The 12,533-nt window shown below is 37.8% G+C and overlaps 2 protein-coding genes across 2 annotated transcripts; one reads left to right on the forward strand and one right to left on the reverse strand.

Annotated features, from left to right (window-relative positions):
* Positions 1-1,010: 1,010 nt before the first annotated feature.
* LOC140727398 (homeobox protein Hox-C10-like) lies at positions 1,011-3,276 on the reverse strand. The gene is made up of 3 exons (XM_073044678.1): positions 2,748-3,276; positions 1,885-2,066; positions 1,011-1,719 (listed from the first exon to the last, which is right to left on the reverse strand). The coding sequence occupies exons 1-3, from the start codon at positions 3,274-3,276 to the stop codon at positions 1,630-1,632; spliced, it is 801 nt and encodes a 266-aa protein (XP_072900779.1). The 3' UTR covers positions 1,011-1,629.
* A 4,027-nt stretch (positions 3,277-7,303) lies between these two features.
* Positions 7,304-12,460, forward strand: evx2 (even-skipped homeobox 2). The gene is made up of 3 exons (XM_073047148.1): positions 7,304-8,252; positions 9,252-9,499; positions 9,841-12,460. Exons 1-3 carry the CDS (start codon positions 7,829-7,831, stop codon positions 10,441-10,443), a joined length of 1,275 nt encoding a protein of 424 aa, XP_072903249.1. The 5' UTR covers positions 7,304-7,828; the 3' UTR covers positions 10,444-12,460.
* The last annotated feature ends 73 nt before the right edge of the window (positions 12,461-12,533 follow it).

A 12,533-nucleotide genomic window follows, 5' to 3' on the forward strand; every position in this document is an offset into this window, starting at 1 on the left:
GGAAGCAGCTATGGAGAGGAGTAAAAACAGTCGTCGTTCCGGGCGCGACCCTTCACTAGGACTCTGCATAAATTGATTATGCTCGCCGGATTTGTTTGATCAATTGTCTTTGCAATAACATAATGAGATCTTTTCCTTTATAATCGTATATAGCATTTGAGTTTAGTATAATATTGAGTTAAATAATACTGAGCAGAATTACTATAATGTTATCAACCGAACTCCCGCAGGAACACAAATGGAAATTCTACTTTTGTTTACGAAATCAGTGAGCCTATTATAGTGGAACTATGTAATTATTAAAATTCAAAACAGAAAGAGAAAAGCAAATACTCAAGGTGAAAATCATCCTGAAGCAAAATTAGACACTGGACAGATTAACACAGAGATAGACGGGAATACAGGTAGATACATACATTCAGGCAGACATACCTGCATGTATATATACGTAGATCGATTGATTTAAAGATAATTTGAATATTTATTCGAAAACACTGTTCCGTACTACGACAGTGCTTTCAGATTATCTGCTCTACGCAAAAGATGACTCCGTAAAGAATTCATTGTTTCTGAAGTGTCGGTGGAAGCGTTTGCGTCCTTCATAAATGCATAATTGTAATCAAATGTCACATTGGTTAGAAGCTTCGGCCTTGATTTGACCTTGAGTTATACATCTGACAATCACTGATTCAAGCGATTCTCTTGTAATTGGTTAATAGCTAACACTTTCCGAGTACAGTTCTGCGAAGTTTACCATGCAAGTAGTTTTTCTTTATATGCACAACAGATATATGTTATTTCATGTATTGTAGGTCAGAAACTTCGTCATGAAAAACCTCACAGAAAAATACATTTGATTCTTACGTGTTCCCTGAAATTGAGTTCAAGGTTGACAGACAGATAAATAGAAATCAATCGATCGATCGATCAATCAAGAGATACGTATATATTATAATTTAAATAGAACCTGGATTTATTTTGTATTTTTTGAATTTAAATGCGTTATGTAAACATACATAATTGTCTCCAGCAATCAAATTCTGGCTTATACATATTTCAACGTGTTTTGGAAAGACAAGGTTAAAACTTTTGGATGCACACCGAATGTTGTGTAGCGCCTTCACAAAGTTGCCACTTTTATTAAAATTCACATGCAGTACAATGAGGTATTTCAAATAATTTCAAACCTGAAAATAAAATCATTCATCTGCAAAGTCCTATGCAACCCCTGCCAATATTATCACTTTGTCACTAAAAGTAACCATCAGAAAATCAGTTACTTCATTCTAAGTAGTCAAGTGTTTGTTAGATTTTATGGTTTACAGATAATTATTTTAGCAAATCAAACAATATCTCTATTAAGAATTAAATGCATAGTGTAACTATTCCTTGTTCCCTACTTTTAGCAAAATCAACCCGTTAATATCGTTTAACGCAAACAAAACTAAATCTTACAGTATAGTCAAATCATTTCCCCACACAGACAGTTGCTTAAAGAATGAAAATGATCTATGTTGAATCATCTATGTCCATGTATATTTGAAGAGACACAATTAGCCATTGCGTCCTAGAAACGATGTTTTTGTAACTGATAAAGCTATGCTTCCTTTGAATAAAAGTGTTCCCCTTTCAGATTCGAGAGCAGCTTGAAAGCACCGGTTGTTGCACACGAAGAAGTTTTTTTTCTTTTTGTCTCTGGTTTTGGAACCATATTTTTACCTGAAAATAGAAGCATAATTTTTTTAAAAAAAACAAAATATGGCAAATATGTACGGCCTCGGTTTAATGTTCTATGAGAATAAATACGCACACCTGTTGCGGAACACAGTCGCCCAGGTACTCCACTTCTTTCATTTTGTAAAAGCAGAAAAGAGATAGTCTTACCTGCCTTTCTGTCAAACCTAATTTAAAAGAAATATTTAATCGGATTTCGGGGGTGAGGAATCGATTTTTTTCGAAAGCTTTTTCCAGTTCAGCTATTTGCTGTTTGCTGTAAGGGATTCGTTTCTTCCTTCGTCTATTTTCTAGGCTTTGCGACGTTGACCATTGCGATGTAAATCCTAAAGCTGAAGTAACAGACATATCCATGAGCAGGTTTATCATCAATTTAAGGAAATATAATTTTTTTACACGTAGAAGTCTCTGATAACCATACTGCTGATGCCATCCTAACTTATTTTGTTATCTATTTAAATTTTCAGTTCTATTAATGTCGAATGATGCAATCTATGGCAATGTGTTTAAATGCAAAATCATTAATCTTCAAGAAATACATGTGCATTTAGTTTAAAGCATGTAAAATGAATTGTCGTATACCATTTTTTTTTTCAAATTTGGCTCCAATGTGTCCATATATTTTTCAAAGGATGGAGACTAAATCCAAAATATTTGATTTTCAACAAAAGCAGACGTTCGTCTTACCTCGTTAGGTGAAAATACTTTATTCTCAAACTTAAAAGTTTGGCTTGGCCTCTGAAATGTTTTAATTAAAAATACATATAAAGAAGAGAAGCTAATAGGAAACAATGGATTGTTTTCTTTAGGTGAATTCGTCGCGTATCTTCGGTTTCGTCTACTAAAAGTAATTGCCTTGAGACCAGACTCAAATTAAAGTAAACACAATCAAACAAGAAAATAGCAACCTTGTTGTTATTTAACATCTATGGAAAATGAACGCAATCTTTAATCACGTCAGCCGCCACTGAAAGTCTGATATGCAGGATATCAACATGCGTCAACAGACTGACCTAAATGCATTGGGGTGCTGGAACTTGTAGTATGAAACGTTCCTCCTGAAATAGTTGCTCCATAACATTGAGAATAGTTGTAGGCAGACGTGTCCGGGTCACTGGGATCTGCCCGGATTTGGGCAGGTGTCGCTCGGGGATATTCTAATGCCCAATTCTGATAAATTGTTGAGCTTGTGGGGACTTCTCCTCTAATGCAAGGATTATGGCGGTAGTTACTAAACAAAGATATATGACTGTCACTTTGAAACTGGTTGGCAGTGAATGGAACTGCCTCAGGTGAGATAGCAACTATCTCCCGATCTGGCTTTCCATACGAACCACAAGCTGAAATGTCTTCTGAATACAATCCGTGACATCTTCCACTTGGAGTCGTTTTCAAAGCCGAAGGAAACATAGTAGGCGAAAATCCAACGTTCGTGGAAAGTACTGGTTTCATGTCAAATGGGCGCACTCCATCTTGCAACGATACCGTCCTATCGCTAGATGTCTCTAACGTCAGCTTGTACTGCAGCGACGTCGAATCCATCTTATAAATTCTCTAAAATTAATGGTTGTCTTCACTCCAACCCTTGCAGATATAATTTCACATGTACGTCCTGTCACAACTTGGAAGTGCAAATTCGTCCTTGTTTAAAATACTGAGAATGGTGTACCCGTGTAGGCAATGAGTACCTCTCAGAAAATGGCACTATTTATTAAGCACATACTACACCCTGGTCCAAACTACCTGATCTTTTTATTGCAGCAACTCTACTGCAGTTGGCAAATAAAACAGAGTGTGGACTCTTTGCAAATTAAACTCTGCGAACAAACGTCAAGGACACGAACTGCATCACAGAATGACACATCTGTACTGTAGTTGTTGACCCAAGGTCAATGCTGACTTTTGTATCTACTTCCTCTTTCTTTTTTCTCTGTAAATGCCTGCAAGAAAATTAATCTTAAAGTAGTATATAGTAACAAATACGTACTTTGATAATAAATTTATTTCTAAGTTTGACGATTTGGTTGCTGGTTACCTCGAATGTGTAAAGATATGTCTTTTGTTACACCGAGTGCCAGAAATGAGTCATAATATAGTAGAATTCTGAACTGTAATCTGAAATAAACCTTCGTGACAATGCAGCATGCGGCAGACAAAAAGCATTTAAGGAGCTTTTATTGCCCGCTATAACCCTTTAAGCTTCAGAATTACACCTCGCGTACCAGCATTAGACGGAAGAGCAAATATTTAGCCTTTTACTGTAAACCTTCTTTGAGCGAGTTAAAGTGATTACTACTGCACTGCTGTGATCAGTCTATTTCTCGGGGTTTGGTCAGTTGTTTGACTTTACTACCAGATTAAAACTTTCTAGTAACATAAATTTAAAGCTAATTACAATATAAAGATTAGAAATCAGTATCAGAGAATCGAGGATCCACAGAACAATTCAATGTATATTAAATAATGTAAGCCATGCTCAATGTTGTTGTTATTCAGGTGCCTTGCGTTCGGCGTGGGCGATCATGTCTCTCCATCCATCACGGTCCCTGACCTGTTCTCCCTGTACAGTGAAAACATCATGAGAACCATACAAGACCTACCTGGAATAAGTATAGGAGGATTCAATATCAACAACCTCCGCTATGCAGATGATACAGTACTGATACCTAACAGTGAATTAAATTTACAGAAACTAGTATCTAGCATCAACACAGAGAGCGAAAGACTTGGCCTAACCTTAAGCAAAAAGAAAACTTAAGTAATGATAATATCAAAGAAACCTTATATCCCAAACTGTAGGAGCGCATTGGGAAATGAAATCCTAAAAACAAGTTCACAACTTCACAACTTCAAGTACCTTGGATCATGGGTAACATCTGATGGCAAATGCGAAACAGACATAAAAGCAAGAATAGCAATCAATGTTCAATGTGCTTACCGCTTTCTTTGTGCTCTATTCATTACACTGCCAGTTTCATTAATCAGTATTATGTCAATGAAAATCGGCATTATTCTACAGTCTTAAATCAACCTCTAATTAATAATCAGTTAATTACAACGAGATTGTGTTTTGACTATTCAGATAGTTGGGCTGTGAGATAGATTTGGACATGTAAAATTTAGTTGGTATTTTTCTCCCATCACTTGATCTCGACAATTACAAACCTTCTACGACATCCACTGTTTGAAAATGTCACGGGCCACTGTTACTCCACACAAACACACACACACACAACTTGAGAGGTCAATTTATTATGAAGTTAAATACAAATCAATATATGCATTTATTTTTGTATCAACACTTTCGAATTGTGTCGCTGTAAAATAATTGATCGATACAGAAGTTAACTCATACGGACAACATCCTGAGTTTCATCTTTAATTTGCTATCTATGTTCCGCGAATCGCCGAAAACAACTATGGAGCTGCTCTGGAACGATGTGACTGTTAGAAAAATAATAAAACAGAGGAGGGCGCCAGAGGACAGATATTTCGGCCGAGTGCGGTTCCATTCGCTTCCATTCGTCTTTCTTTAAGTATTATGTATCCAAAAATACTGCAAAGCTTCAGAATTAATTAGTGATAATATTCATTCGTTTTGAATGGCGAGTCATAGATAACATTATTAAACAAGCTTCGAAAATATTGTTATTAATGTTTCAGCATCATTGCAGAATGCTGCTTTTTATTTAATTGATACAACCTTTTTAATTATTGAGATAGCGAACCATTTAAGAATCCGATATGTTAATTTGATTGCTAACTATAAGACGATACGAACTCGTGGTCCAAAGAGTTCCTACAATGACATAAAAGTGTATCGCTTTAGATCTAATGGCATTCCGTACTTCGGTAATTTATGATGTTTTGTAACTTCTTTTTATTGTTAAACAATAACATTAAAATGCTGCCTCTGTTATTGCACGAGACCCATGGGAAGAAAGCATTATTTTTATCATGCAACTTTTAATACTGCCTTTTAATGATTTCTTACCCACAATTAACATTAATCGCTTATGGCTTCCCATAAATTGCAATATTATTATTGCCTTGTTTCTATTACCGTTATTTTCGACATTTATTGTCCGTTTATGTTTTGTTTGAATGCGGAAATCGGAGTAAGTACTGAGTACAAAAGTATGAATATGGTAATCTTTGAAGGTAACCGTAAGAAAAATATTGGGATTATCTATGTTTCTATATATGACAGAGCGGTAGTGTTTAGATTCCACAGCATGGAGGACAGTACTAATTAAGCCATTTAGCATCGATGATATAGGCCCTGTCTATGCATTATTTAATATTAATTATGCATCTTGAACGCTTTTGCTACATTGTCATTTCCCAAAAGGGGAACTCGGAAGCAACTATTCTGTGATATGAACAATAAATATCAGTTAAGTTTTAATTAACATTTCGCGATAACGTTTCGCAACTTAGCTCATAAGTTTCCCTTTTCGTTAGTAAACATTGATTTCGAAATTCAAAGTAACTCGGGTGATGATGACAACAACAACAAATTCATCATCATTATCATCATCGCTATCAGCGTCATCATTACTACCACTATTAACACCGAGAGTAGCTGGTCCGCTCAGATTCTCCATCTTCCAAATCCTCTCTGGAATTTTAAAACTTATAACTGCAAATGTTACATAGCCTCACATTATTTTTTTCTCTGGCCGGGAACACAAGATAAATATATTGTCGCCACAGTTTATGGATTAACCTTAACCTCTTCGTTTATTTCGCGATTCTTTGAAAATTATATATTAATAGTTTGACTTTAAAAGGAAAAAAAAGTACAGGAAAATACTCCTTATAACTTTTCATGGAAAAGGATCTTCCTTTAATGTCTCTAATAATATAAGTACAGTTAGTATATTTTATGTTCAAATAAATGAATAATTTAAGTGTAACCAGACAGAGAGGAGGGAGGTACAGAGTGGCAGCTGAACTATCTCAATGTCATAATATTTAATTAACTAAATTATGTCAAATATTACAAAATACATCACCTCATAAGGCTAATTATAAACGAAAGGAATAAAACTTTATTCAATTATGCAGTACATCTCAGTAGAAGTATTGTGTCGGTGATGCGCTCTTGTGATGTGCTTTACAAGTCAAACATATATTTCATTGTCTAAACGTCTGATAGATCGGGCACGATATATCAATGAAGGACACACTAAGGAAACTCCATTCACGCTATCCTAATATGTACATTTCATACCAATGTAAAGGATGGAGAAAAACGATTAAAATTGTGGTTATCTGTATTGGTGTACGTGAAGAGGTAAACTGGGCAATGATAAGACAAGAGGTTGAGGGAGTAGATATTAAAGGGAAAACACGCAAATGGGGAACAGAAGAGACAGGGTCTTAAAAAAGTACAATTGCAAGAAATCCGACTTCAGATTGTCAATAAAAAAGACATCATGACATTTCAATCCAAACTGACCAAATGTTCAAAATATAATCAATCGAGATGTATAAAGAAAATCCTTAAACTTGATGCTTCCATTTACCCACATCGCTCGCCTCCCGACAACCAAAAGTGTGGTGAGAAAGATGTTATTATGTGAACCCTGCAAGAACTGCAAAGCAAAATCAGAGCATAATGATCTAGCTAAATGTACAGGGAAAAGCTGTAATATTCATTTTATTAATCAGACTGTCAATTTCACCCCAGAGGCCAAAGCCCAGAGCATCCGGGCATGCGATCGTCGGCTGAGGACAGGGGCTGTCCTCTAATTCCTCTCTACCTGGATGTATTTGCCTGTCGCTAGGCCGCCTTCATCATCCACTGACAGACGCTTGTATTTATTTGCTTATAAACCTGTTACAATAAATGATTATTCGAACAGCGTCATTCGTACCTTAATGACGAGCACTAGTTTGATGAATGACACACCGGGAGAAAGGAAGCGCGGGTCATTTTGACCAGTCGTTCCCTCGTATTGACATAACACTTTTTCTTTGCACCAAAAAGATAAATTTCGAGACACTTGCGGGGCTGGATGCGAATTGGCCCCAGCTGCAAGATCATCATTAGTGCAGTATCAGCCTGCAACCTGCTCTCAGCTTCGGGATGGAAAGAATAAGAAAAGAAATAATTCTGATGGAACGGGGTCTGCATAGTCCTGCTGCCAAAAGGATTTCGAATTTGTCAGACTCAGCTGGAAATGCGGTGGAGGAGGCCCTTGAAAATTCTCATCACAGTGGTCGTCTCAGCCCCAGACCAACTTCCGCCTCCCTCCACAACACTGTTGGGGACACCTCAACAAACGGCAAATTTGAGATAGACAATTTATTCCACCATCAACATTCAAGCGACAGCACGTCCTCGCCTGAAATTTCCTCTTCGGAAAGCAGGAAAAAATTCTCCCTTTACCCAGAACTTACTAGTCGGGAAAAAGAAGCAGAAATGAACAGTGATGTTGATGTGGGATGCTCGACACTCCGTTCTCCTGCCGGTGTCAGTACAACGCATCTCAAAGAAAATACAAACAAAGGTAAACATTTATTTGTTAAACATTACTCGAAAATCCTTATCTGCTTTCTTCTGCACGAGGACATGTGAAGGTACAGAAAATAAAACCATTTTGGGGAAAGACTCTGTAGTGATGCATCAAAGATTGTGAACGTATTTCCATTTAAGGTTTAAATTATAGAAACCAAAAACTGATACATTCTGCTTAAATAAACCGTAAAAACAAATGTGCAATGTTCAGAATGCCTGCGTTATTTCCTGTAAACCGTTCAAAATAAAACAGGCCCGTAAAAAGCATGCGTTTTCTTTTTAAACTCATATTGCAAGACCCATCTGGATTCAAATATAGCATTGAAATGGACATAGAGCCATGAACAGCGTTAAAGTATTTCATTTAAAAAATAACTGCAAGGAAGTTATATGAAACCCCTATTTTTACATCAACGATATTTTCTTCAATAGGATGTATACCTGCACAAGCATTGATATTTGAAAGGCGATTCGCGGTGAATATTCGATCGCACCATTATCTAAACTGTAGATTATGAAATTAAACGGTTAATTATTGGGAAAAACCTCGTATTTTATTCGGCTCTGTGAATTTCTAAAGGGCCTTTATCTTGTCCACGACAAAATATTTGCTTTTAAAACAACTGCCAGTTCAGACGTGCGCTTTGTTTCTGGTTGAAATACTGAAAAGTAAAATATCGAAGAATACTAACTAGCTTTGCAAATGAAGCAAAACGACTAAGAAGAGGCTGGAGGTTATCCATTCTCTGTTAATTCAAATGGCTAATGGATGAATACCTCAGAACCTTTATCTATACATAATTACCGAAACTTACCGCAAATTAACTGGATATATTTGGTTATGCAGAGTCTCATAGAACTTTATTGACTCTAATAACAGTCACCATTTGTAATAATGACAGCCAGCATTAATTATGTGGCATCAAAGCTGCCTTATTAATTTCTGCTCATGCTTTACCGATCGTTCACGTTTTTATTTTTCTCCTTCCAGTTTATTCTGATAATGGTAGTTCAACTAATACTTCGTCGAATGGCTCCAGTATTACGAACCTGAACGGCAACTCCAGTTCAATAGGCAATTCGGGTTCTGGTCCTGACCAGGTGAGACGGTATCGAACTGCTTTCACCCGAGAACAAATCGGTAGACTAGAGAAAGAGTTTTACAGAGAAAACTATGTATCCAGACCCAGGCGATGTGAACTGGCGGCCGCTTTAAATCTACCCGAAACAACTATCAAGGTGCATACTGTATAATTCGAGTATTCTACTTACGGTTAAATAATTATATTGCACATTTTCATTCAATATTCATGTATTAATGTGTTTCACGTGATAAAGTAATTTATTATGTAGTATATTCGTAACTATCATTCTGAATAATTTGTGAAAATTAGAATTACTTTTGCAATACTTAATAGTATTTTTATAAACGGAACCCTTAGATTTTCAGAGTGATAATGCATGAACTAAAACACTATTTGCAAAGCATTCCTTTCTATTTAAGGTGTACAAAATGCTAGAGTACATAGGAAAATTGGATTCCAATGTGTTGACGCTGTGCATTTTCTTTCTTGATCCAGGTTTGGTTTCAGAACCGGCGAATGAAAGATAAAAGACAGCGACTAGCTATGTCATGGCCCCACCCGGCTGACCCAAGCTTTTATACCTACATGATGACCCATGCGGCGGCCACTGGGAGCTTGCCCTACCCTTTCCACTCTCACGTGCCCTTGCACTACTACCCTCACGTTGGCGTCACCGCGGCAGCCGCTGCCGCCGCCGCCACAGGCGCCACGCCCTTTCCCACCTCCATCCGCCCGCTCGACACCTTCCGCGCCCTCTCGCACCCTTACTCGCGGCCCGAACTTCTCTGCAGCTTTCGCCACCCGGGCCTCTATCAGTCGCCACACGGGCTCAACAGCAGCGCGGCCACGGCGGCGGCGGCAGCGGCCGCGGCCGCGGCTGCCTCGACGCCCGCCGGCGCTGCGCCGTGCTCTTGCCTCAGTTGCCACAGCAACCAGAGCGGCGCGCTGGGGCCTAGGAGCTCGAGCTCCGACTTCACGTGCACCGCGGCTGCGCAGAGGTCGGAGAGCAGCTTTCTTCCCTACTCGGCCGCGGTGCTCAGCAAATCAGCAGCGGTGTCACCGCCTGGCCAGCGGGAGGAGTCCTCCCTTACCAGATAACTCAACCCGGCGGTGGTTCTCACCAAGGCCAATGGAGACACTAGTGGTAAATTGCCAAATTCGGTTTTTCTAATCCATCGCCCTTCTAGTGAGTACTGCTTTGGTGCAACCGTGGGCAAATTTCCATTCACAACTGTTTTAAAAAGACATGCTATCCTTTTAGTACGGACAACCCTGCCCTATTCATTCTTCCCGGAACTCATTGGATGCGGCTGAAATATTTTAGAATCTTTCCCCGTGGACTCTTGAAAAATTCTTTTAGTTGTTCTCTTCGTTATACTAGATTGTACAAGGAAACTGTGAACTTTTAAAGTATTATCGTCTTCTTAATGGATATGATTTGGGCCCATTAGCATTTGATAAGACTTTTGGGACTAAATTCAAGAAGGTAAAACTGTCTTGAAACAGATTTTAAAAGTCAGTCCAACCACATCTGGATACTGTCTCTTTAAATAATGCTACAGATGAAGGTCACTTTGGGAAGAACACAATTCCATTTATTCTGTACACTTTTATATGAAGGCCCTTTTCTGTGAAATTGGGTATGTGCATGCCTACTGCTTTGGCCCAGGAGTGCCACCACCGGGTATCTGACAAGTGTTCGCTGCCAGAAACAAACTCCTCGAGGACTTTGGCAAAGTTCGAGGAAGACACATCAGAAACCGCCAATGTTATTGCCATGTCAATTCCGATGCTAATAATGTGCAGATTATGACGAAAATTGCCAATCATGTACCTTGATGGACCTCCTTTGAATGTAGAATTGGAAAAAAAGTTCCCTGCGCAGAGACCTGCTGTCAAATACTAACAACCCGCTAAGGGAAGTCATTAGAAGAGATAGATAAGAGACTTGATACATAAAAGATTGTTCATGGTGCATAGAATGTACAGGATTTAATGTGGTATTCGTTATCTGAAGTGATTTTGCAAAAACTCGACGTCCTCATTGTCCCACTGCCAGTTTTAATTTTGGAAACCTATATTGTAGACGTCCTGTGTCCACTTTTCCTTGTAACCAGTACGGAACTGATGTGAACAGCCTCATTAAATCAACCTCGAAAATTTCCATAATACGCCCCATAGAGCCACTTCACTGTTCGCTTAATGGGATTCTTCTGGAAAAAAAATGTAACTAACAGTTTTTTTTTCACTGTGCATCCTTCCCACAGGGTCCTTTGTCAATCTCTTGTAAATTAACTCATTAAATTATGTAATACAGTATTTCAGTTTCTCCGCTTTCAGTAATTACTGTACAATATCCATTCGGTGGTATTTTTACTTTTATCTTAAAAATGGGCTATATAAGATAACAAAAGTGCATGTAGAAGGTATCTGGCAGGCGAATTTTGGATGTTTACATCATTTTGTCAGAAATACTAAGCCAGAAACAAATTGCATTTTGAATGAACGAAGACCAAATCAGTAGTTTTACAGCTGAAACGCGAAATAACTTCTGAAGGAAAAAAAGACTTGACTTTGAACTTAACAGACATGTAGAAAAACCTCTATTCATTTAGAAAATATCTGTTCATTTTCGAGTTTTTGTTAATACATAACTACGAACTGAAAAAGAAATCAAAATCGCAGCAGCATTGCAGACTACCACACTCACTCTTGTGACTGTTAGATTCTTTGGCGATATGCTGATTCCTTGTATAATTGCTTAATGAAATAAAACCCGCAGAACCCCCCCAAGAAAGCCCTTACAAAAGAAAGTGATGGACACAATTTTCTCGATCTTTATGAAAACAGAATATATCGGGCTACTGATATGGATGTAGGTTTTTCAAAAGTGGAACTAAATGTTTTACTGTAGGCCGTTAGGCCTGATGGTGTAATGTCAAAATGTAATATAGTATTTGTGCTTGAAAATATTGCTGGACGTATCCACTCATTGTAAGATATTTTAACTTATACAAACGTGCAATAATTAAAGCTTTGTATATTCTGTTATTTATGGTGTTGTTCATGGAAAATAAATGTTATTCAAAACGATTTTTTTTGCATTCTTAATCTATCGGAATAAAATAACCACGTTTGCCATATAAACGACTGATTCCTCGGTGTGTTCATAACCTCCTGGCTGCAGA

The sequence above is a fragment of the Hemitrygon akajei genome, chromosome 5 (assembly GCF_048418815.1).
Source record: "Hemitrygon akajei chromosome 5, sHemAka1.3, whole genome shotgun sequence".
NCBI lineage: Eukaryota > Metazoa > Chordata > Chondrichthyes > Myliobatiformes > Dasyatidae > Hemitrygon > Hemitrygon akajei.

What these genes read in the sequence shown, in the direction of transcription:
- LOC140727398 (XM_073044678.1), bottom strand. Translation starts at nt 3,276, where the DNA reads ATGGATTCGACGTCGCTGCAGTACAAGCTGACGTTAGAGACATCTAGC. An exon ending in CAGCACCCCAATGCATTTAG is followed by an intron (nt 2,067 to 2,747) that starts GTCAGTCTGTTG and finishes CTGTTACTTCAG; the next exon opens with CTTTAGGATTTACATCGCAA. An exon ending in TAGGTTTGACAGAAAGGCAG is followed by an intron (nt 1,720 to 1,884) that starts GTAAGACTATCT and finishes TTCTATTTTCAG; the next exon opens with GTAAAAATATGGTTCCAAAA.
- evx2 (XM_073047148.1), top strand. Translation starts at nt 7,829, where the DNA reads ATGGAAAGAATAAGAAAAGAAATAATTCTGATGGAACGGGGTCTGCAT. An exon ending in CAAAGAAAATACAAACAAAG is followed by an intron (nt 8,253 to 9,251) that starts GTAAACATTTAT and finishes TTCTCCTTCCAG; the next exon opens with TTTATTCTGATAATGGTAGT. An exon ending in TACCCGAAACAACTATCAAG is followed by an intron (nt 9,500 to 9,840) that starts GTGCATACTGTA and finishes TTCTTGATCCAG; the next exon opens with GTTTGGTTTCAGAACCGGCG.